Source organism: Giraffa tippelskirchi, chromosome 10 (assembly GCF_054371585.1).
Source record: "Giraffa tippelskirchi isolate mGirTip1 chromosome 10, T2T-mGirTip1v1.2.pri, whole genome shotgun sequence".
Taxonomy (NCBI): Eukaryota; Metazoa; Chordata; class Mammalia; order Artiodactyla; family Giraffidae; genus Giraffa; species Giraffa tippelskirchi.
This window is the reverse complement of record NC_137284.1, coordinates 39,132,469-39,157,505: the sequence shown is the minus strand read 5'-3', so window position 1 is coordinate 39,157,505 and position 25,037 is coordinate 39,132,469. Positions and strand designations below refer to the sequence as shown.

At 38.9% G+C, this 25,037-nt stretch overlaps 1 protein-coding gene and 1 long non-coding RNA gene across 3 annotated transcripts in view; both read right to left on the bottom strand.

Moving 5' to 3' along the window:
• Nucleotides 1–1,484: 1,484 nt before the first annotated feature.
• On the bottom strand, nt 1,485–11,449 carry LOC145523297 (uncharacterized). Its single transcript, XR_014066472.1, has 3 exons — nt 6,632–11,449; nt 1,908–2,915; nt 1,485–1,824 (listed from the first exon to the last, which is right to left on the bottom strand). It is a non-coding gene; the product is annotated as an uncharacterized LOC145523297 (long non-coding RNA).
• A 985-nt stretch (nt 11,450–12,434) lies between these two features.
• The window catches only part of TMEM135 (transmembrane protein 135), a 279,242-nt gene continuing 266,639 nt past the window's right edge, over nt 12,435–25,037 (bottom strand). For both annotated transcript variants that reach the window (XM_081533337.1, XM_081533338.1), the window contains 5 exons: nt 23,978–24,041; nt 22,930–23,006; nt 17,471–17,569; nt 16,606–16,673; nt 12,435–14,828 (listed from right to left, as the gene is read on the bottom strand). In XM_081533337.1, coding sequence (XP_081389463.1) covers nt 14,696–14,828; nt 16,606–16,673; nt 17,471–17,569; nt 22,930–23,006; nt 23,978–24,041 — 441 coding nt within the window. In that variant the 3' untranslated portion in view covers nt 12,435–14,695. The remainder of the gene's footprint in view (nt 14,829–16,605; nt 16,674–17,470; nt 17,570–22,929; nt 23,007–23,977; nt 24,042–25,037) is intronic.

Genomic DNA, 25,037 nt, shown 5'->3' with positions numbered 1-25,037 from the left:
TGAAGTATGATGTTAGCTGTGGGGGTTTTAATAGATGTTGTGTATTAGAAAATTCCCTTCACTCCTAGTTTGAAGAAATTCCCTCCTACTCCCTGTTTGCCGAGAAGAATGGAAAAGGGATGATTAGATACTGTCAAATGCTTTTCCCGCTTCAACTGAGATGATCTTTTTCTCTTCTTTTTTAGTAGTTAATATGATGAATTCCTTTGATGAATTTTCCATTGTTACATCAACCTTGAATTCCTGGGATAAACCCTACTTGGTCATGTTGTATCATCCCTTTTAAATACTATGTTCACTTTGCTAATAATTTGTTTAATTTTTTTGTCTGTATGTTCAGGAGGCATGTTGGACTTCAGTTTTCTTCTCTTGTATTTTCCCTGCCTGGTTTTGACATCAGGAAAATAACTGACCTGTACAACTAGATGTTTCCCCTTCTCCTTAACTTTCTAAAAGTGTACACAGAACTGGCGTTACAGAATCATCTTCATGTTTCTTGTCTTCTTTAGATGTCTGTTGGAACTCACTAGTGAACTCAGCTGGTCCTAGAGCTTTGATTGTGGGAAGGCTTTTAATTAACTAAAAATTCCATTTCTTTAATAAATACAGTGCTTTCAGATTATCTAGTTCTTCTTGCATGAGCTTTGTTATTTATATCTTTTGAGGAACTTGTCCATTTGATATAAATTGTCAAATTTATTGGAACAAAGTTGTTTATAGTAGTCAGTGATTATACTTTTCATTTCTGAATTATCTGTAGTGATGATCTCTCTTTATTCCTGATGTCACTGTTGTTTTTTCACTAAGTCATGTCTGACTATTTTGCGACCCTACGGACTGTATCCCGCCAGGTTTCTCAGTCCATGGGATTTCCCAGGCAAGAATATTGGAGTGGGTTGCCATTTCCTCCTCCAGGGGATCTTCCCAACCCAAGGATCCAACCTGTGTCTCCTGCATTGCCAAGCAGGTTCTTTACCACTAAGCCACCAGGGAAGCCCCTCATTCCTGATAGTCCTGTGTTATTTCTTTTCAATTATTTGTTGAGATGTTTATCAATTTTACTGATTTTTCTCAAAAAAACAACTTTTGGTTTCATTTTATCTTGTATTTGAATTTTTATTTTATTGATTTCTTGATATTATCCTTATTACTTTCTTTTTTTCCTGCCCCTCTTTTTTTTTTTTTGGCGACTCTATACAGCTTGCAGGATCTCAGTTCCCCCAACCAGGAACGGAAACTGGCCCCTTGCCTTGGAAGCTCAGAGTCTTAACCACTAGATCACCAGTGAATTCTCTACTTTGGGTTTAATTTGCTCTTTTTCCTGGTTTCTTAAGGTGGTAGGTGAAATCATCGATTTGAGAATTTTCTTCTATTTTAATATAGGCAATTACCATTATAAATTTTCCTTCAGGACTGGTTGCCTAATCTGTATCTAATACATTTTGATATTGCTTTTATTTTCATTCAAACCAATATATTTCTCGTTTTATTTTTTCATTAGAAGTATGTTGTTTAGTTTCCAAATATTGGGGTATTTTCCTGGGAACTGTTACTGATTTCCAATTTTCTTTTTCTTTTGCCAGAGAATATACTTTGTATGGTCTGAACCTTTATTATGACTTGCTTTCCCTCCCAGAATATGGTCTGTATTGAAAATGCTCTGAATGCACATGAAAACAATGTGTATAATGCTGTTGTTCAGTGGAGTGCTCTATCAAGGTCAATTAAGTCAAGATGGTTGATGGTGTTTTTCAAGTCTTCTAAATATTACTGATTTTCTGTCTACATGTTTTAACAATTAATGGAGGTGTTGAATATCCTCAACTATTGGGTTGGCCAAAAACTTCGTTCAGGTTCTTCCATACCATGTTAAAAAACCCAAATGAAATTTTTGGCCAGCACGATACATTTGTGGGTTGGTTATTTCTCCTTGTAATTCACAGTCTTTTCCTCACATATTTAGAAGCTGTTATGAACATGTTTAAGATTGTTAATTTCCTCTTTGCGATTATAGACAACCATCTTAATCCTTAATCTTGGTAACATTTTCAAGCTCTGAAATCTACTCTGTTTACTACTAGTATAGTATATTTGCTTTCTTTAAATTATTGTTAGTGTATCTTTGTTTATACTTTACTTCAAACCTAATGTCTTTGTAGCAAAAGCGGGTTTTGAGAAAATAACATATAATTGGGTCCTGTCTTCTTTTAGTCAGTATAACAATCTTTGCCTTTTTATCAGGTGTTTACAATTTACAATCAATGTGATTATTGATATGGTTAAGCTTAAATCTATTATCTTGCTATTTGTCTTATTTTTCTTTGCTCCTTCCCCCCGCCTCTTGGATTTAACTGAATACTTGCTAGTGATCCCATTGTATTCTGTTGTTGGCTTGTTAGCTATAACACTCTTGGGGGATGAAAGGAATTATTTTAGGGCTTATATTATATATCTTTAACTTATCACAGTTTTCCTTCAAGTAATATTATACCACTTCAGCTATGGCATGCGAATGTTACCATAGTATATTTCCATTCTCCCCTTCCTAAACTTTGTGTAATTGTTATCTTTTATTTTGAAATGTGTTATAAACTCCACAACAAAATATTCCTGTCTTCAACAATTATCTTTTAAATAGATATAATCCCAAAAAAGGGGAGCTTTAGTATTTAGCTACATATTTACTGAATTTTCACACAGTACTATATCTGTTTGAAAGATTTTTAAAACCATTTCTTGTAATGTAGGTCTACTGGTGTATTTATTCAGCTTTTAGATGTTTGAAAAAGTCTTCTTGTTTTGCCTTTGTTTTTGAAAAGATATGTTCACTGCATATAAAATTTTAGGTTGACAGGTTTTATTCTATCTTGTCCCTTTTACATAACATCTTTATATAAATCAGTTCAGTTCAGTCACTCAGTCACGTCTGACTCTTTGCGACCCCATGAACCGAAGCACGTCAGGCCTCCCTGTCCATCACCAACTCCCTGAGTCCACCCAAACCCATCTCCTTCGAGTCGATGATGCCATCCAGCCATCTCATCCTCCGTCGTCCCCTTCTCCTCCTGCCCTCAATCTTTCCCAGCATCAGGGTCTTTTCCAGTGAGTCAGCTCTTCACATCAGGTGGCCAAAGTATTGGAGTTTCAGCTTCAACATCAGTCCTTCCAATGAACACCAGGACTGATCTCCTTTAGGAGGGACTGGTTGGATCTCCTTGCAGTCCAAGGGACTCTCAATAGTCTTCTCCAACACCACAGTTCAAAAGCATCAATTCTTCGGTGCTCAGCTTTCTTCACTGTCCAACTCTCACATCCATACATGACTACTGGAAAAACATAGCCTTGACTGGACGGACCTTTTTTGGCAAAGTAATGCCTCTGCTTTTTAATATGCTATCTAGGTTGGTCATAACTTTCCTTCCAAGGAGTAAGCGTCTTTTAATTTCATGGCTGCAGTCACCATCTGCAGTGATTTTGGAGCCCAGAAAAACAGATGTTGCTCCATTGTCTTCTGACTCCCATAGTTTTCCACGAAAAGTTTCCTATCATTTTTATCTGAGCTTCTCTGTATGTGACATTCCCTCCCCCGACCCTTGGATGTTATTATTTTTTAATCACAGGTTTAAAACCATTTGATTAAGATGTGCCTTAGTATGATCATCTTCATGTTTCTTGTCCCTGGAGTTCATTGAATATCCTAAACTTGTGGGTTTATAATTTTCATCAAATTTGAAAAAATGTTGGCCCTTGTCTTCAAATGACCTGAAGAAATATGAACATATAAAATAAAAACCTTTTTTTCTTTCCCTTTCCATCCCCACATCCATCTCTTCTCCCTTGAGGACTCCAATTGTACATACATCAGGCTGCTTAAAGTTGACTCATAGCTTATTAAAGCTCTGTCCACTTTTTTTCCAGTCATACTTCACTCTAAATTGAGTGTCTACGTTTTCCAGTTTTCTAATCTTTCCTTTTGCTGTCTAATCTACTGTTTAACTCACCCAGATTGTGAGGCTTTGTTTCTTAAATCTGATTGTATATTTTCATCTTTTATATATTCTGGTCCTTTTTATATCTTCTAGGTTCTAATTAACATGGTCAATCTTGCCTCTACTTCTGGACCACTACCTTCTTGACACATATAGTTACAGTCTCTTTTTGCACAAATAATAACTCTATAATTTGTGTCATTTCTGGATCTCTTTTTCCTCCTTCACTTATGGTTTTGTTTTCTGGCTTTTTGCATTCCTGACAAGTTTTTTACTGGGTGCCAGAAGTTTTGCTTCTTACCTTGTTGCATACTGGAAATATTTGTATCCCTACATTCTTGTACTTATTCTAGCAGAGAGTTACTTAGAAAGTAGAGACTCTGTAGCCTTTGGTGCAGGATTAATTCTGCTTTCCTATTGAAGGCACACTTTTCTGACTATCCTACCCAGTGCCCTATGGACTACAAAGTTTTCTACCGTGGTGAGCAGGAATACAAACAGTGACGACTCCCTCTGCTCCTTCCACGTGGTTCTTTCTCCAGCTGCAGCAGCTTCCTCCCATGCAAACAGCAGCATTTGGCTTAAGTCTCAAGGGGACCTTGCCAGCTCTCCACGCTCTCTCTCTCTGTAGCTCGCTTCTCTCTTTTACTCTACTCTATGAGCTTCATCCACTTTGGCCCCTCTGGATTCCCAGGTCTGTTTCCTCAACTCAGGGAGACCTCTGGGCTCTGCGTGATGCTCGCTCCCAGAGCTGCAGTTTTGAATCTCTCGCCAGACATCAGCTGGGGCCATCACAGGACTTGATTCATTTCCCTTCTCTCAGGGATCACTGCCCTGCATTGCTTATGGTCCAATGTACGAAAACTGTTGTTTTATAAACAGTAGAGGGTCTTTCAGATTTTTTGAAAGTATTTCCAGTTTTGCTTCTGAAAATAAATGTCAAAACCATTTTTGAAAGCAAGATTTTTACCACAATGTTAATGATTCCTTTTAAGAAAGGGGAGTGGAAGATATCATTTCTTGGGAGGTTCTGTTATGTTCTGAGAAAAACAAAACAAAACTTTCAACACTGGAAGATCTGAGCTCAAATTCTAGTATTGCCACTTTGGACAAATTACCAGTTCTTTCACTGGTAAAACAGAACTAATAATATATATTATTAGGTTGTAATGTTTGAATGAAATATAAACCATCTATTATATATGAGGCACCTCGGATGATGCTGTGAAAGTGCTACACTCAATACGCCAGCAAATTTGGAAAACTCAGCAGTGGCCACAGGACTGGAAAAGGTCAGTTTTCATTCCAATCCCAAAGAAAGGCAATGCCAAAGAATGCTCAAACTACCGCACAGTTGCACTCATCTCACACGCTAGTAAAGTAATGCTCAAAATTCTCCAAGCCAGGCTTCAGCAATAAATGAACCACGAACTTCCAGATGTTCAAGCTGGTTTTAGAAAAGGCAGAGGAACCAGAGATCAAATTGCCAACATCCGTTGGATCATCGAAAAAGCAAGAGAGTTCCAGAAAAACATCTATTTCTGCTTTATTGACTATGCCAAAGCCTTTGACTGTGTGGATCACAATAAACTGTGCAAAATTCTTAAAGAGTTGGGAATACCAGACCACCTGACCTGCCTCTTGAGAAACCTGTATGCAGGTCAGGAAGCAACAGTTAGAACTGGACATGGAACAACAGACTGGTTCCAAATAGGAAAATGAGTATGTCAAGGCTGTATATTGTCACCCTGCTTATTTAACTTATATGCAGAGTACATCGTGAGAAACGCTGGGCTGGAAGATGCACAAGCTGGAATCAAGATTTCTGGGAGAAATATCAATAACCTCAGATATGCAGATGACACCACCCTTATGACAGAAAGTGAGAAGGAACTAAAAACCTCTTGATGAAAGTGAAAGAGGAGAGTGAAAAAGTTGGCTTAAAGCTCAACATTCAGTAGACTAAGATCATGGCATCTGGCCCCATCACTTCATGGCAAATAGATGGGGAAACAGTGGAAACAGTGTCAGACTTTATTTTGGGGGGCTCCAAAATCACTGCTGATGGTGATTGCAGCCATGAAATTAAAAGATGCTTACTCCTTGGAAGGAAAGTTATGACCAACCTAGATAGCATATTAAAAAGCAGAGACATTCCTTTGCCAACAAAGGTCTGTCTAGTCAAGGCTATAGTTTTTCCAGTAGTCATGTATGGATGTGAGAGTTGGACTGTGAAGAAAGCTGAGCACTGAAGAATTGATGCTTTTGAACTGTGGTGTTGGAGAAGACTATTGAGAGTCCCTTGGACTGCAAGGAGATCCAACCAGTCCATCCTAAAGGAGATCAGTCCTGGGTGTTCATTGGAAGGACTAATGTTGAAGCTGGAAACTCTAATACTTTGGCCACCTCATACGAAGAGTTGAGTCATTGGAAAAGACCCTGATGCTGGGAAGGATTGGGGGCAGGAGGAGAAGGGGACTACAGAGGATGAGATGGCTGGATGGCATCACCGACTCGATGGACATTAGTTTGGGTAAACTCCGGGAGTTGGTGATGGACAGGGAAGCCTGGCGTGCTGCGATTCATGGGGTCTCAAAGAGTCGGACACGACTGAGTGACTGAACTGAACCGATACAGTTTACTTTTCTTCTTTTCCCCCTTAAAAAAATGAGTATCAGAAGTTATTTGTTAGGGCCATGCCTGCACTGGTAAGAGTGATTTCAAGCTTTTTTCCTCTCAAATATCCTCTCATAGGGAAAAAAATAATCATAATATGCTATTGAAAAGCGAGACACAAAGAATAAATCTAGGAAAACTGCCTGTGACTTTTTACCCTGTGAAATGAGTGGGAAGGAAGAGCCTTGTGTCCAGCCCTTCTACTTCTGGTTTGGACCTGGCAGTTTTTAAAGTGGGGAACCATCCAGAATTCTAGCTCTGTCAGGAAAAAGCAAACAAATGAAACAGATGACAAATCATTTCTCTAAGACCTATAGCCAAGCTGGCTCTGATAGCTGCTGGAAGGGTAGTAGAAGTCAATTTCCTGGAGTATTTACAGAATCATTTGTAAGGAAAACATTTTCCAGACTTTTAAAGGGAAGGCTAAGGGTAGCTTTCTAGTCTGCGGACTCCACACTGTCAGCATATATTCAACAGGCAGCTGAAGGACCACTGCCTCCCACCCTTAACGCCTCCCCATCGTCCCCTAGAGAGCCCTGACTTAGGCACTGAAACAGGGATAAGCCATGGTCCGTCCTTTTCAAATACACGCTAGAATCTAAAGAAGCAACAGGGGAGGGCAACAGCTACTAGAAAATGGAATGTGCTTTATGGGTGGTGTTAGCAAACGGCTTCAGAAGGACAGAGATAAAAGATCAGCACACTTTCAGAGGGGAGGTGACTGAGTATTTCAGGATACATGCACACGTGGAGCAGGGGAGGAAAAGATAGCATTCTAAATCAAGGGAGGGAGGCAGGCACTGGGCAATGAGGTCTGACCTATATAGGACTGGAATGTGTCAATCAGAAATGTTTTTAACTGAAAAGTAACAAGAGTCCTCCACTGACAGAGCCTCAAGATCTCGAGGTTTGTTTGCTCAGAATGCCCAGAGGTACCTGGTTACTGGCACTGAGTCAGGGGCTCAAGAATGTCATCTAGGGGGCAGGTTCTTTATTTCTGCTCTGACATCTTTAACATGGTGGGTTTCCATCTTTGTACTTTTCACCTCATATTTGCAAGATGATTGCCACAGATCCAGATCCCTTTAACTAGTGTTATGAACAAGAAAAAAAAAAAAAAAGTTGAAAAGAGCTTTCCTTTAATCAGGGAGAAAAAAAAATCTCCAAGACTTTTCCCCCAGATCTTCCATTACATCTTACTGGCCCAAACTGGGTCACATGACCATCCTCAGAGGAAAGGTTGGGAAAATATCTGGACAAGAAGGAGTAACGTGAAAGGCCTAGAAAAATCATGATCCATCCCCGGGGCTGGGCATATTGCTGCCTTAAACAAAGTTAAGTGTTCTAAGCAAGGAAAAAGGATTAAACAACCATTAGATGAGCAATCAACAGTAACTACAATCCCATTTTTGAACTTTAATTCAAATTCTAGTGAAAGAGAATCTTTCAAGAGTTCTAAAGGAAAATGAAGTCCCAGATGATCAATTATGCCTCTAGTTTTGTAGATTTATTTATTTTGTCCTCTCAGGCCTCAAAAGGATCTTACTGTTATTCCTAAGAATGACAGGCTTCCCCAAACTGCAGTTTCAAATCTAGATGCTATTGAATCTCCTCCTACGGTTCTGTAGATTTTACTTATTCTACAAATTAAATTTCAAAAAGAGGAAGCTAAAATTTTTATTCATATAAAACCTCTCTTTATACATTTGCAACTTAATGAGGAAATAACCGCTGCCTTTCTTAAGCACCTTGAGACCATCCAGTCATTCATGACACAAACACTGAATACTTCGATGAAGCAAATGAACTTGTTAGTCAATAGCTAGTTGGACCTCTGGCCTCCAGTTAGGTTTATATTTATACTAATGCTGCAGACCTGGTACCTACTTCAGTAATTCTGAGAAATAACCCTTTCCTCCCTTCACAGATGGTGTCTCTTCACTGTTCCAAGTCTGGTAGGGCACATACCAGTCACGCGGGCCACTGGGACAGGCCTCTAAACACTCCCACTTTGAAGACCCCCTCTGGCTCACTTCCAAGAGGAGACGGGGGAGAAGGTGCCTCTTTCCCTCACAGCCTCCACAGCACTCCTTCAGGCGCTTACCAGTCTCACCTTCAACTTTCCCTGAAGCAAACAGCAAAATAAGGACTTTGTTTTTTTTTTTCCCCTGGAGAACTCACACTGAAGAAATAAAATGGCAAAGCTGTGGCAGGAAAGCCCAGGCGTAGGAAGGTAAAGGAAGAAAGAGAAGGGAGGAGGTAGGACTTGAAGTGTGTTTGCAGTCTTCTCTTACAGCCCTTCTGGCGCCCTATCCCCTAACGACCAACAACAGGATTACTTCACGCTTTAAATCTTCTTAGACCTTGGGCACCAATCCTGTTTCTCTACAGCCACAGGGTCCTCTTGAGGGGCCGATGTAACACAGAAAGAAAATTCAATGAAGGGGTTAATTGACGACTAAAAAAATTTAATAGATATCAAGGGACGAGGCCTCAAAGATGGCCTGGTTCAAGTGAAAGGACAGAGGAAAGTGGTATCCCTGGGTGACTTCAGCCATTACAGGTGTACAGCTCTGCTTGTGGAGGCCTGGAGCTCCCAGCCAGCCATGGGGAGGCTGGTGTGTGAAGACCAGGGATAGCCCGCCACCTGCAGCCCAGCTTCTCTGACAAGATCAGAAGGTTTCAGAGGTGCAGGCAGAGGATGGGGGTGCGGGGAGGGAATACCCACACCGAACAAAAGACTGAATAGGCAAGCTGCAGTGCTTATGGTCTAGAGAAAAAGTACAAACAATACCTCACCTGAGACCTCTGCTGTGGACCAGATGAGGTGTGAGAGTGTGTGTGTGAATGCATGTGTGTGTGTGTGTGTGTGCGTATAAGATTACTGGGATTTTCCGTCCTGCAAAGACAAAGGTTAAAGCCCAATGCATTATTTCACTTAGGACACATTTGGAGGAGGTAAGGGTGGAAAGAAAATAGATAAAGTGACAGGAAAGAGGAAATGAGTTCCTGCCTCTTCTGTGTAGCCACAGCAACAGTCAGGTGCTGTTACAAGGCTGTTTAGAGGAGACAGACTGTCTGGGATTTAAAGGTCTCACATGCAGAGGTATGTCTCTTTCCACATCTGGGCAGTTATCCTCTGTTCCCTCCTGCGAAGAACTGCAGAGCTATATCAGAAGTCACTGTCCCAAGAAACGTTTACTCCATTTTCACGATCCTTCCAGAGCCCCCAACCTGACCAGCTGTCACCTGAGGGAGCGATGGAGCATCCATATTCAGGGAGTATGGTTGTAATGTAACACCAACCGGCAGAAAAAGGCGAGAGGCACAGGGACAAGGAGTGGGGAGTGGTAACATGAAGCCAGACATAAAGATTCCAAGGCTGGAAGGAGGAAGGAGACAGCTGGGACAGGGGCGTGAGGAGGTGAAGACAGACTACAGCAAGGAGTGAGAAGTCAGCTACCAGGTATTAATTCTTCCCTCCAATTCAATGTCACTTGCTTTTCTCTCAATATAAAAGAGCACCTATTCTCACTCGGCACAGCTATAAGCTCCGGGCTGTGCACTGCCTGGCTGCAGTGTGAGGGCACACACTGCATCCCGGGCACGCTTCTGGTCCCCCTCTGCTTCCAGAAGCCACACGTCAACATCAGTTTCACTTCTTTGTAGTTACCTCTACTGTAGTGAAAGTGAAAGCATTAGCTGTGAACAGTGACTGACTCTGCCACTGGAGCCCACCAGGCTCCATGGGATTCTCCATGGGATTCTCCAGGCCGGAATACTGGAGTGGGTTGCCATTCCCTTCTCCAGGGGATCTTCCCAACCCAGGGATCAAGCCCGTGTCTCCTGCATTGCAGGTGGATTCTTTACCACCTGAGCCACCCCGTTCATAACTACGGAGGGTTTACAAAGTCACCTGAGGCTGTAGCTTAAAACAGAGAACACACCCTTAACCCTGAGGTCCTAGCTGGAGGGAAATGCATGCTGCCCCAGGGCCACAGGCACCCCCCGACCCCCGATCTTAGAGTCACACGAGTCCCCCACACTCCTTTTCTTGCTAATTCCATAAGAAGGAAGTACAGAGTCAGCCAAAGCACTAATTTGCTGTTGTTTATTCATTAAGTCGTGTCTGACTCTGTGATCCTCACAGGACTGTAGCCCATCAGGCTCCTCTGTCCATGGAATTCTCCAGCAAGAACACAGGAGTGGGTTGCCATTTCCTTCTCCAGGGGATCTTCCTGACCCAGGGATTGAACCTGTGTCTCTTGCACCGGCAGGCTGATTCTTTACCACTGAGCCACCTGGGAAGCGCCAAAGCCATAACAGGAACAGGCTATAAGAAGGAGGCACAGGGTTGTAGCAACGGTAAGAACAGTCCCCTGGGCATCCACAGTTAGGCCAGCCTCAGCCCAGGCCCACAGAAAAACTGATTTTTTTTTTGTTTCCCTTACGTCTTTTTGTTGGTCACTCATCTTCAGCTACCTAAACTGTCTATCTGAAAATGACTGTGGAAGAAATAAGCAGCAACAGGTCAAGGTGCTAGGGGAGATCAAGCGTCTCGTGTACCTTAGCAAAGTTACCGTTCAGAAATGAGTGTTTTCCTCTTTGTGGAGCAAAAAAGCATCCATGTAAGAATGATTTTGTGGCTCTACCAGACAACCTTCTGCTTAAGCAAACAAAAACCAGCGGCAGGGCCAGGGCTTCCCTGGTGGTCCGGTAGTCACCAACCCGCCCCGTAGTGCAGCTCGTGCAGATTCGATTCCTCTTCAGGGAACTGAGACCCCACGGGCCGCAGAACAACTGAGCTGGCGCACCTCAACTACAAGGCCTGCTCTGGAGCCTGTGTTCCACCACGAGAGTCTGGACACTGCAGCGAAAGATCCTGCGTGACACAGAGAAGACAGCGGATCAATAAACAGTAAACTGTAGGGAGAGTTCAGGGACTGCCAGGGCTTGAGGAATGCTGATTCGGAGGCCATGCTGCCGTGGGGCTGCCTCACTCCCACTGCGAGAAGGACTTGCCACAGCAAGTGGACAAAACTCCTTGAGGGTAGAGGAAATTGATTCTCCTTAACGAGGCATTGTCAGAGGGCTCAGAAACTCAGGGGTGTGATAAAATACAAGCAGAAACGATTTCATCAGTGAGTTGTTAGCTAGACAAAACCCACAGGAAGATGAATACCCAGTCAAGCTCAGCATGAACACACTGTGTGACAAGTGACTGATTTGGGTTTCCTCACGAAAGACAAGTCTGTTCCAGAAGAAAGTAAGTTATAAAGTCTGAGAGCAAAGAGTAAAGAAGATAAAACTCTATTAAATGACTACTCACTAAAGAACACATGAGAGCAAAAAATATACTAGGCATCAACTGAGAGATAACAACACTTATAGGTCACTGAAAAGGTTACAGGAGAAATCATAGAATTTGTTTTTAAAAAAGACAATTGAATCATGGCTTTCTTTCAGAGATGGGTAATAAAATGGACTAAACTAATGGATGAAAAACGGGTAAGAAGCTCACAGATTTAATTTGTTATCCTGCAACTTGTCTTTTTACTTGGTTGGTACTAATGCTAAGATTTTATTAATTCAGGAAATAGCTAATTAATACAGGAAACACTCATGATCCTATTACGTACCCCAATGGTCTGTTTTTCAGTCTACATAAAGACGTAGCAAGTAAGTGTTTGATATAATCAGGTCTAGTGGAAGGAAACTTACCATAGATAGGACTTCTTCAGCGTATAAATTGGACTAAAAAACATATTGTGGAATGGAGACATCTATTTGACTTTATTTATGATGCCAAGGTGTCAATCAATACTTGGTTAGTTAGAGGTAGAAAGACATTCATTTTGATTGTCTTCAGGAACACAAACACAGTTTCTTTGTGTCTGCTTGAACAACTGTACTTTGCAGTCTGTCCCAATAAAATAAAATTGTATTTCTCTATTCACAACTGCAAACTAGTTAACTGTTCATTTCAGCTATACATTCATTATTATGCTCTGCTTCATGATAGCTATTTCATTTTATATAAAATAAAAAATGACTATAGCTTGTGTTAAAAAAGATAGATCATAGAAATGTACCTTTTGACCAGGAAAATTTTACTAAACAATCTCATCATATTTCAGTCGAATTTGTCTTTCAATTTCATAACTTTTTTTTTTTTTTTTTACTGTGAATGAAAACAACTTATGGATTAGAAAGTTTTCTGCTTAACTGGACAGGAAAAATATTATAAATGTAATTTCTGAATAGAGAAAATAAGATGCAAGTAGCAGTGCTTCACTGCTGTAATACTTCATTTTTAAAGGTAAACACAGTAGAAATCATCATTTTGATTCCAGGGAATAAAAACTTAAAACTGAATTTACTAATCAATTTGGAATACTGAACCCAAAAGGACCCTTTGACTGTACTGCCTAACAGACAAGTCATCCTAAAAAGTTAATCATAATGCAAAATTTTGGCCTAATTAAAATGGCTCTTTCTGATACTATGGTACCAGAGCCTGTCTTTTTTGTTGGGTTTCAATCTGCCATAAAAACCAGGCTAGGATTACATGCAAACAGAAGCATACAAGGCTTGATGAAATTGAATACGGAGGATTAAGCATTTAAAGTTTGGGTTACAATTCTTGTTGCAACACAATTTCTACTGCATAGAATTTAGAACATAATTCTATAGAACATAATTAATTTACAACAGCCTAAGACTTTTCAGCAATAAAATTATACTTAAAAAAATATACCATTATCCCTATATGTTACATTAATTGTAGATTTCACAACCACTTCAGCCTTGTATTAACTTAGAAAAGAATAACTTGTCCCTGAAAAACTCTAAAGAGTGATCGTATTTCAATCAAAACTCCCCTGAACTAACTCACAATCAGCAGTGACCACATTTTGTCACTTCTTTGCTTTAACAGGAGTAAAAATGATGATAATGAGTTTTCGAAAACAGGCTAGAGAATCTGCGTCCAGTTAGTGATGAAATGTATTTCTTCAGGACCACTGGATTTTTAGAATGTTTTTAGTTGTTAAACTAGTGAAACAGCTAAGGGAACAAACTGCCAAACCTGCCCAAACTCCTTTTGTTCCATAGAATTTGATCCCTTCTAAATCGACAATGACATACAAACTTAGCTATGATGAATCCAGGCCTTATAAAAGAAAACAAACATAATGAACCTACAGAAGGAGGTTTAAAAATAACTTCATTTGCTTTTAAATATTCAAGTGTAATGTTTCCATAAGAGACTAAAACAGACATTTCAACTGTATCAGATTTGTCAGTTTCCACCTGATTCTAACCTGCCATTAATACATAAGGTTCACTGGGCTGCCAAAGAGCCCAGCTAAGCGGATCGTGGGGAGATACGAAGGTATCAGTGGAAGGAAACCACGGATGCCACAGCCTTTATCCAAACAGTATGAGACCCGTCTTTGCATCCCTGAAACAAGAATGGCCACTTTCTCCAATTAAATTGCTCTATACGAAATAAAGCAGCATTGTCTGTGAAGAGTCACTCCATACCCATAACATTTCACTACTAATACGAAAGTTAAAAAAAAAAAAGATACAGATCAAATCCATGTACCCGTGATCCTTTTGTATCTTAAAATGTAGCTATATTCTTAGTTTTCACCAAGAATTATATTGGAATGAACTAAAACATCTTTTAAAGTCATTTTAAGTATATTCTTATTTGTTACTACATTTCTACATAGATTATTTAATATTGCTTGTGGACATAATTTAATCGATAATATATCATAATTTCAACCATTACAGTGATCCAGAATGAGATTCTGGCTATAGAGGGAGCTTAATTATTAAGCAACACTTTCCTAAAAAGCTTCTGAATTTCTGATTGGTAAGAAAATCAAACAAAAAAGAGCATCCCTCATTGAAATAACACTGAAGTTCAAGCTCGGGCCCTCTTCTTTGTGTTCAGCATAATTAACTCTCCAGGACAAAATAATGAAACGTTAAGTCACATTAATAAGTTACAGTAATCTTCAAGAAAACTCGATGGGCAACTCTGGCGTTACAACTGTATATCTTGGATCCAACCTAGGGATGAAGTCCGAGAAGTTTTTAGATGCACCGGTACCAAAAACGTCAAGGACTTTCCGGTTCATGACAGCAAACCTATGAAACAGAGGACACGGGGAATAAGTACTTAATGACGTTGTAAAAGAAGATGATTCACTTCATTTATCTTTCATGGGATGGGAAGACAGAAAAGCTGACATGGCAAGAGACTCAATGGCAGATTCAAAAGTCATTTTGCTACTCTTCATCAAGATGGACTGTCTCAAGTTTTCTTTGAAAAGATGATAGACCCTAAACCTGAAACCCCAGAGATTACCATCATCATTTCAAACCCTCCCGGAGCTCTTTCCACTAGATTGTGTCAAACAGAAAAATAGGTTCATTGTGATTTTCTTGATTAATGGATGAATACAATTATAAGAAGCTACATATATAATGAATGAGCTGACATTTACTGACAAGCAAAGGTATTAAAGGTAATTCCTCCCATAATTGAAATTTTAATGTCTCACAATCAACAGAAAATACATTCAAATGTGCAAATATTTAATGACTGAAGAGGAAAGAGCTTACAGGTTTTCAAATTTCTAATACACACAACAGAGTAAAAACATGCCCTCATTTTATCCATCACCTAACCTAAGAGATGAGAAATTTTTAAAAGACACATATTTAGCTAATGTTTAGGATGGACCTTCTGCATCTCTGTGCCTGATTATAAGCTCGTCTTCTTTGGGGAAGATACCAGGGTGAAATTAGCTTTGAGTCATTGGCCAGTGTCACTGTTCCGAGAACCAATAAATGTGACTTTTAGCTCCTTTCCAACGTTAAGTTCCCTTCCAAAATAATCAACGGGTTAAACTCACTGATGTGCAAAAAAACATAAATGACAAAGAAATAAATGATCAAATGATAACAATATAGATTAATAATGTAGATTTTAAATGATTAGATAATAATAATAATTCACAGTGTCATGGCTAAGAGGAAGAATTCTGCAGCCAGACTGCCTGGTTCATCCCACGCTCCATCCTTCACTAGCTTTGTGATTCTGCAAGTGCTTCAACTCTGTGTGCATCTCAGTTCCCCCACAGGTAAAGCCAAGATATTAACAGTACCTAGTACCTATCTCACACAGCTATTTTAAAGATTAAACACATATGTATGTTTATGTATGTTGTATGTGTTAATGTGTGTATCTTAAAATCACTTCTGGGACATAGCGCTATACAACTGTTGGCTGCTATTACTATTAATGACAGCAATGTTAATGGCAGCTGCTATTTACACAATGCTTACTAAGTGCTAAGGGCTGCCCCAAACATATCGATTTTCCCACAGCCACACAAAGTATGTATTATTGTTTCACTGCAGAGAGAAAGAAACTTGAGGCTCATGAGGGTAAACAACTTTCCCAACCAGTGACACAGCGAAGGGTACCAGAGCTGGAGTCAAACCCAGGTTTGTTCAACTCCCAAACTCACAGTCTTTGTATCAGGCTAAGTTGCCTCTCACAGAACTAGATTACAATCAGGAAATGCAAGCACCACCACCAATAAAGAACATGACAGTAAAGGCAAAGAAAAATATGCTTACAAAACTGAGGTAAAAGAATATGATTATTTTTCATTATTTTTTCCAAATGGAAATCAGTCTATTGTTTAGACAGGATTTCTAATGAATCCATTTAGTATTTTTAAACAAAAAGAAATATCCCATGTTATTCTTATTAAATTTTAGTTCAAATTTGTTTTACACCTAGATAGCTACCTTACCAAAGAATACTCCCTCAAGTAGACAAAAAGATTCAAAATCTTTTTTGTGGTAATTGCTTTTTTTTATGATCAGTTAGAATATCTCATAGATATCTTACCTGCCCTTGGTGAGTCTTAAAAGGAACTTCCAGTAAGATGGTCGTAAGGTCTGAACTTCCATGACAGCCTAAAATTATTCAATTTGAGACTTTTTTTAGTAAACAGCAAATCTTATTATCCATCTTAGGCAATAGAATACTTTTATCTCTATTTTTATTGCTCATTGTATTAACAACAACAAAAAAAACCCGACAGTGAAAAAAAAAGTGTAAGTTAACTTTCTAGAATCTTTGTAAATAGGCCTTCAAATAAGAATATTGCTCATGAAATAATGGTTGAGTTAATAGTCATTATTATTAGGAAGCATTTACTAGGTATCCATTAGAAAGTTAGCACTTCATTCATTATAATGAGTTTACCAACCTGGCAGGATTATTGTGAGAAAGTGCAAATAAAAGCTGTCCCCAAAACTCTGCATAAGTCCTAAGATCATTACCATCAATAATGGTGATTACAGAACTTGAAGAGACTGAACAATGCTGTTATTAAACTAGAGTCTACCCCGTCCTCACTGCTGGAGTAATGTTGAGGAAATGCAATTATTTTTATTTATGTCCATGGTATCTTTTTTTCCAGAAGTAAAATTAAATGAGGGCATTCTAGCCAAGATAGTGGAGTGATAATTTTCCTAAAAAACTGTACTCCATTGAAACCTAAAAATGGTTGTGTTCGTAAAACATGACCTGGCCCAGTAAGTTAACATGTTTAATGATTTGATACTTGTAAGCTATCTTGCTAATAAGACAAAAAAGCATACAGTGTAAAAAAAGAAAATGCTTCTAGGCCTTTCTTTTCCCCTCATTGGTTTAATACACATTAGAAACAGAAATAATTCTATTTGTCATTTCAAAAAGCTATACTTACTGCCTGGAAGCAAATTGCTGTAGAGATGGAATAGATGATAGTGTCTGCATGGGGAAAATAGGGAACCTTTCCTGCTTCAATGCCTTTGAAATACATTGTCTGCAAAACAAGCATAATGGGAGATTTATAAGGAAAACAACTTTAAATAGCATTAACAACAAAGTGGAGCCATACGCTCCTTATCTACAACTATTTTTTCTACCTTTCAAAATCTTCACACTCCTCCAGAGCTCAAATCACAGGTATATCTTCCCTGACAGCGTTAAGTGTCAGCCATTTCCTGTCCCTCAGCCCCTCACCCCAAACCCCAGATGCCAGTAATAATACTTTTCTGTGAAATTCAACAGCACCTTATTTCTACCTCTTTCATGTCATTTATTCTTCAATGCTTTCTGTACAATGTCCAAGTCCTCCCTTCTCTGTCAGATCTATTCATTTAGTTCAGTTCATTCGCTCAGTTCTGACCGACTCTGAGACCCCATGGTCTGCAGCACGCCAGGCCTCCCTGTCCATCATCAACTCCTAGAGTGTACTCAAACTCATGCCCGTTGAGTCGGTGATGCCATCCAACCACCTCATCCTCTGTCGTCTCCTTCTCCTCCCACCTTCAATCTTTCCCAGCATCAGGGTCTTTTCAAATGAGTCAGTTCTTCCCATCAGGTGGTCAAAGTATTGGAGTTTCTTTCAGCTTCAGCATCAGTCCTTCCAATGAATATTCAGGACTCATTTCTTTTAGGATGGACTGGTTGGATCTCCTTGCAGTCCAAGGGACTCTCAAGAGTCTTCTCCAACACCACAGTTCAAAAGCATCAATTCTTCGGCGCTCAGCTTTCCTCACAGTCCAACTCTCACATCCATACATGACTACTGAAAAAAATGTAGCCTTGACTAGACGGACCTTTGTTGGCAATGTCTCTGCTTTTTAATAAGCTGTCTAGGTTGGTTATAAGTTTTCTTCCAAGGAGTAAGCATCTTTTAATTTCATGGCTGCAGTCACCATCAGCAGTGATTTTGGAGCTCCCAAAAATAAAGTCTGCCACTGTTTCTACTGTTTCCCCATCTATTTGCCATGAAATGATGGGCCCAGATGCCATGATCTTAGTTTTCTGAATGTTGAGCTTTAAGCCAACTTTTTCACTCTCCTCTTTCACTTTGATCAAGAGGTTCTTTAGTGCTTCCTTGCTTTCTGCCATAAGGGTGGTGTTATCTGCATATCTGAGGTTATTGATATTTCTCCCAGCAATCTTGATTCCAGCTTGTGCTTCATCCAGCCCAGTGTTTCTCATGATGTATTCAGCACATGTTAAATAAGCACGGTGACAATATACAGCCTTGATGTACTCCTTTCCCAATTTGGAACCAGTCTGTTGTTCCATGTAGAGTTCTAACTGTTGCTTCGTGACCTGCATACAGATTTCTCAAGAGGCAGGTCAGGTGGTCTGGTATGCCCATCTCTTTCAGAATTTTCCACAGTTTATTGTGATCCACACAGTCAAAGGCTTTGGCATAGTCAATAAAGCAGAAACAGATGTTTTTGTGGAACTCTCTTGCTTTTTCAATGATCCAACGGATGTTAGCAATTTGATCTCTGGTTCCTCTGCGATTTCTAAAACCAGCTTGAACATCTGGAACTTCACGTACTTCAAGTTCAAGTACTGTTGAAGTCTGGCTTGGAGAATTTTTAGCATTACTTTACTAGCATGTGAGATGAATGCAACTGTGCGGTAGTTTGAGCATTCTTTGGCATTGCCTTTCTTTGGGATTGGAATGAAAACGGACCTTTTTCAGTCCTGTGGCCACTGCTGAGTTTTCCAAATTTGCTGGCATATTGAGTGCAAGCTGGTTTTAGAAAAGGCAGAGGAACCAGAGATCAAATTGCCAATATCCGCTGGATCATCGAAAAAGCAAGAGTTCCAGAAAAACATCTATTTCTGCTTTATTGACTATGCTGAAGCCTTTGACTGTGTGGATCACAATAAACTGTGGAAAATTCTTAAAGAGATGGGAATATCAGACCATCTCATCTGTCTCTTGAGAAACCTGTATGCAGGTCAGGAAGCAACAGTTAGAACTGGACATGGAACAACAGACTGGTTCCAAATAGGAAAAGGAGTACATCAAGTCTATATACTGTCACCCTGCTTATTTAACTTATATGCAGAGTACATCATGAGAAACGCTGGGCTGGAAGAAACACAAGCTGGAATCAAGATTGCTGGGAGAAATATCAATAACCTCAGATATGCAGATGACACCAACCTTATGGCAGAAAGTGAAGAAGAACTAAAGAGCCTCTTGATGAAAGTGAAATAGGAGAGTGAAAAAGTTGGCTTAAAGACAACGTTCAGAAAACTAAGATCATGGCATCTGGTCCCATCACTTCATGGGAAATAGATGAGGAAACAGTGGAAACAGTGTCAGACTTTATTTTTTGGGGCTCCAAAATCACTGCTGATGGTGATTGCAGCCATGAAATCAAAAGAAGCTTACTCCTTGGAAGGAAGGTTATGGCCAACCTAGATAGCATATTGAAAAGCAGAGACATTATTTTGCCAACAAAAGTCCGTCTGGTGAAGGCTATGGTTTTTCCAGGGGTCATGTATGGATGTGAGAGTTGGACGATGAAGAAAGCTGAGCACTGCAGAATTGATGCTTTTGAACTGTGGTGTTGGAGAAGAGTCTTGACAGTCCCTTGGACTGCAAGGAGATCCAATCAATCCATCCTAAAAGAGATCAATCTTGGGTGTTCATTGGAAGGATTGATGTTGAAGCTGAAACTCCAATACTTTGGCCACCTCATGCGAAGAGTTGACTCATTGGAAAAGACCCTAATGCTGGGTAGGATTGGGGGTGGGAGAAGGGGATGAGAGAGGATGAGATGGTTGGATGGCATCACCAACTCAATGGACATGGGTTTGGGTAGACTCCAGGAGTTAGTGATGGACAGAGAGGCCTGGCGTGCTGCAATTCGTGGGGTCGCTAAGAGTCGGACATGACTGAGCGACTGAACTGAACTGAACTGAGTGCAGCACTTTCACAGTATCTTTTAGGATTTGAAATAACTCAACTGGAATTCCATCACCTCCACTAGCTTTGTTCATGGTGATGCTTCCTAAGGCCCACTTGACTTCGCATTACAGGATGTCTGGCTCTAGGTGAGTGATCATACCATTGTGATTATTAGGGTCATGAAGATCTTTTTTGTACACTTCTTCTGTGTATTCTTGCCACCTCTTCTTAATATCTTCTGCTTCTGTTAGGTCCATACCATTTCTGTCCTTTATTGTGCACATCTTTGTCTAGAAAGATCTCTAGTCTTTCCCATTCTATTGTTTTGCTCTATTTCTTTGCACTGATCACTGAGGAAGGCTTTCTTATCTCTCCTTGTTATTCTTTGGAAATCTGCATTCAAATGGGTATATCTTTCCTTTTCTCCTTTGCTTTTCACTTCTCTTCTTTTCACAGCTATTTGTAAGGCCTCCTCAGACAGCCATTTTGCTTGTTTGCATTTCTTTTCCATGGGGATGGTCTTGATCCCTGTCTCCTGTACAATGTCACGAATCTCTGCCCATAGTTCATCAGGCACTCTGTCTATCAGATCTAATCCCTTCAATCTATTTGTCACTTCTACTGTATAGTCATAAGGGATTTGATTTAGGTCATACCGGAATGGTCTAGTGGTTTTCCCTACTTTCTTCAATTTAAGTCTGAATTTGGCAATAAGGAGTTCATGATCTGAGCCACAGTCAGCTCCTGGTCTTGTTTTTGCTGACTGTATAGAGCTTCTCCATCTTTGGCTGTAAAGAATATAATCACTCTGATTTCGGTGTTGACCATCTGATGATGTCCATGTGTAGAGTCTTCTGTTGTGTTGCTGGAAGAGGGTGTTTGCTATGACCAGTGTGTTCTCTTGGCAGAACTCTATTAGCCTTTGCCCTGCTTCATTCTGTATTCCACAGCCAAATTTGCCTGTTACTCCAAATGTTTCCTGACTTCTTACTTTTCCTTCATTTATTCATTCATTAAACATGTACTGGTGTAAACCTGGTTAGTGCATAACAAATACTACTCTAACCAAGATATCTATATAGATTAGATTGTAGGCCATCACTTGTATGTATGTATATTTATGTCTATCATGTATATATGTATGTGTATATATTAATATATACATATATATTATATGTTGGCTCCCCAGAGGAAAGAGCAACTACTCTGTCTAGGACAAAGGACCAAAGAGAATTTCAGAAATGACTACATTGAGTAGTGCTTCTCAAACATAAGAACCACTTCTTAAAAAACAAATTTCCAATTGTCATGGCCTGATTCTTTTATAATACAATAAACATGAATTGTTGGAAAAAAAATTTAAACACAAAATTGAACAATTGAACTAAATTTTTATTATTACATTTAAAAAGCAAATTACTCTACTGAGGTACTATTAAAGTTTCCTAATGCTTCCTCTCGATTTCTATCCTTTCTTTGTCATGAACTGGTAATGAATAGTTCATGGACCAATGTTAGTCTGCTGACCACACATATAATAGTGCGATCTTCTAAGAGGTCTAGGATCAACAACTAAATAAGAGAGGAAAAGCAGGGGTAACAAATAAGGTGAAAATGCATGATATTTATGATGAATTTCCAGCAAATCTATGTGGTTAGAAAATGGGATAATTCATGAAGATGGGTTTTCTGGAATGTGGGAATGCTAAAGTGAAACTAATAAGAAAAGTGGAAAGACAACCAAGACAGAATGGTGTTTCAATAGGTTGGAGGGAGGTTTAAGAAGATATGAGTGGTCCATGAAATAAAGAACATAAAATAATTTTTTCAAAGAAAAAAGTTACCTACGCAGGTGATTTTTACTTAATATTCATTATATAGTAACACAGCATTTTAACATAAAACTAACTTCAACTAAAACAAAGGGACTGTAAAAGACATATGTGAGGTAATATTGAAAATGTAAGGTCTAATTGGATAACGATAATATTAAAGAATTAGCAGACTTCTAAAATGTATGATATGCAGTTTGTTTATACCCTGATGGCACTGTTGATTTGTTTGTTTTAAAGGAGTCTTTATCCTTTAGTTTTATTTTTCAGGGACTCTTTCTCCTGAGTTGTTTATGCATGGAGTGACTTGATGTCTGGGATTTGTTTTAAAATAATTTGGTACCTGGGGATTTGGAGCAGTATAGATGAAAGGAGACTGGCCAAATGCTGTTAACTGTTGAAGCTATACATGGGTACATGAGGGTTATCACGTTATTCTTCCTATGCTTGTGTATATTTGAAAATGACACAGAGAAAAAAAAAGAAACAGGAAAACTGGCTTTTTAAATACTTTTATAAGATTAGAATTTGCTCTTGAAACTGGGATATATATTGTTGCTGAAGTAGCTAAAAGGCTCTATATCATTTGGCTGTACATGCATAAAAATGTTTGCTTACCTCTACCAATTTGGAAGCTAAATACATGGAAATTGTTGTGCTTTTATAAAACATCATTGATACTCCTGCCAAAAATCCTGAAACAATAAATAAGGCAAAACCGATCAGAACTCAAAAGTACTTCTTTGTTATTACGTCACTTGGAAACGTTAATTCACTTAAATAGGTAAGAATGGATTTACAGCACTGCCTTTTGCTACAACAAAATCGAGCACAGTAGTACAAGTAATGATATGAAGATGGGGTGAATTCTTATTTATCATATTTTTTTAAACTTAAAAATTGATCTTCAGAATTAGGAACCACAGTTTTGATAACATAAGAAACCTCACATTTTAAATTAAACTTTTAAAAACAGCAGTGCTCTTATCAAATATAACAATTTTTAAAGGCTACTGGTATCATTTCTCATTTTAAGTGGAAATATTCATTCATTTATTGTCCTAATAGCTCAAATCATACTTAATGCTGTCACCACACTTCTCTCCACTGGTTTCATTCTATAAATGGAAAAGCAAGGTGGCAGGAGGTCTGGAATACTAATGGCAGGGACATTACTAATAAATATCTGAAAAATCATCTAGTCAGCTTAAGTAATAAAATATATTGAGCTTACAGAAAATGTTTAGTTTTTATGTTTATAAAATTACTTGAGTTCCTTAAAAAATTATTTAAAAACATGTCAGCTGCCAGTGGTAAAATCAGAATGCTTTTAAGAAATCATTAGTCACTTATTAATATTTTTATGTTCTTTTGTGACACATTCCCTAGAATTTCTGGCCTGTCACAGGACAGAAACCCAAGTTATTATGTTGCCAACTCAAAACATCAGATGGCAAGAGATCCTTGGTATGTTCAACTTCACAAGTACAAAATATTAATACTAGTGCCTTCATGGGGATTCTATTAGAAAAAGGAAGACACAAGGAAATCAGATGAATTTGACAACCATTTCTGCTTCACTCCTATCATGGATTGATGTGATAATATATGTATGTCATATATATTTTACATATGTTATATTAATATATATATTATATTGTTTTACCAGCTATAATGGCATGCAGTTCATCATCCAGATTTCTGACCCAGCGCAGGAAGCAACTAGTACCCTGTATCAAGAAGAAAATACAATTCCTTCAGTTGTTTCAGTTCTAGGAAAAAAACTGCACATAACATCTGTAATGGGTGAGTCATCAGCTGGCCTTGGAGGCAAATTGGTGATCTTATTTAAATTAAATAAGGTACAAGATACCACGAAAAAAATTGGATTAAAAAAAGAAATGAAGAACTCTGGAAATGGTAAAATGAAGGTCAACTCATTAATTTATTAATATAAGACATGTTTTTCTTATCTTGTGCTGTGCTAAGTCGTTTCAGTCATGTCTGACTCTTTGAGACCCCATGGACTTTAGCCCGCGAAGCTCCTCTGTCTAGGGATTCTCCAGGCAAGAATACTGGAGTGGGTTGCTGTGCCCTCTTCCAGGGGATCTTCCCTATCCAGGGATCAAACTTGCATCTCTTATGTCTCCTGTGTTGGCAGGTGGGTTCTTTGCCACTAGTGACACCTGGGAAGCCCTTTTTTACCTAGAATTGCTATAAAAATGAATCAACTCTCTAAAGCAATGGTCAGAAAACTATGGTCCACTAGCCAAATCTAGCCTGCCATCTATTTTTATATGGCCCATAAGCTAAGAATGTTTTTACATATCTCAATGGATAAAAGTAAATAAAAAATATTTTGTGATGCATGAAAATTATATGAAATTCTAATTCAGTGTGATTAAGTTTTACTGGAATACAGCCATGCTCATTCATTTATATATTGTCTATGACTGCTTTTTTACACTATAAGAGCAGAGTTGAACAGCTATGAATAAGACCAAATGCTTCACAAAGCTTAAAATCTCTACTATCCGGCCTTTTACAGAAAAAAGCTTTCTGACTCCTGGTCCAAAACAAAAATAGAAACAATGCATTGTGGGGTTTATAACATATAAAATAATAAATGAATTGCACAATGGATGGGAAAAGGGAATTAAAAGGTGTGGTAAGATTCTTAAACTATACTAAAGTGGTATCAATATTATTTGAAAATATTGACCAAC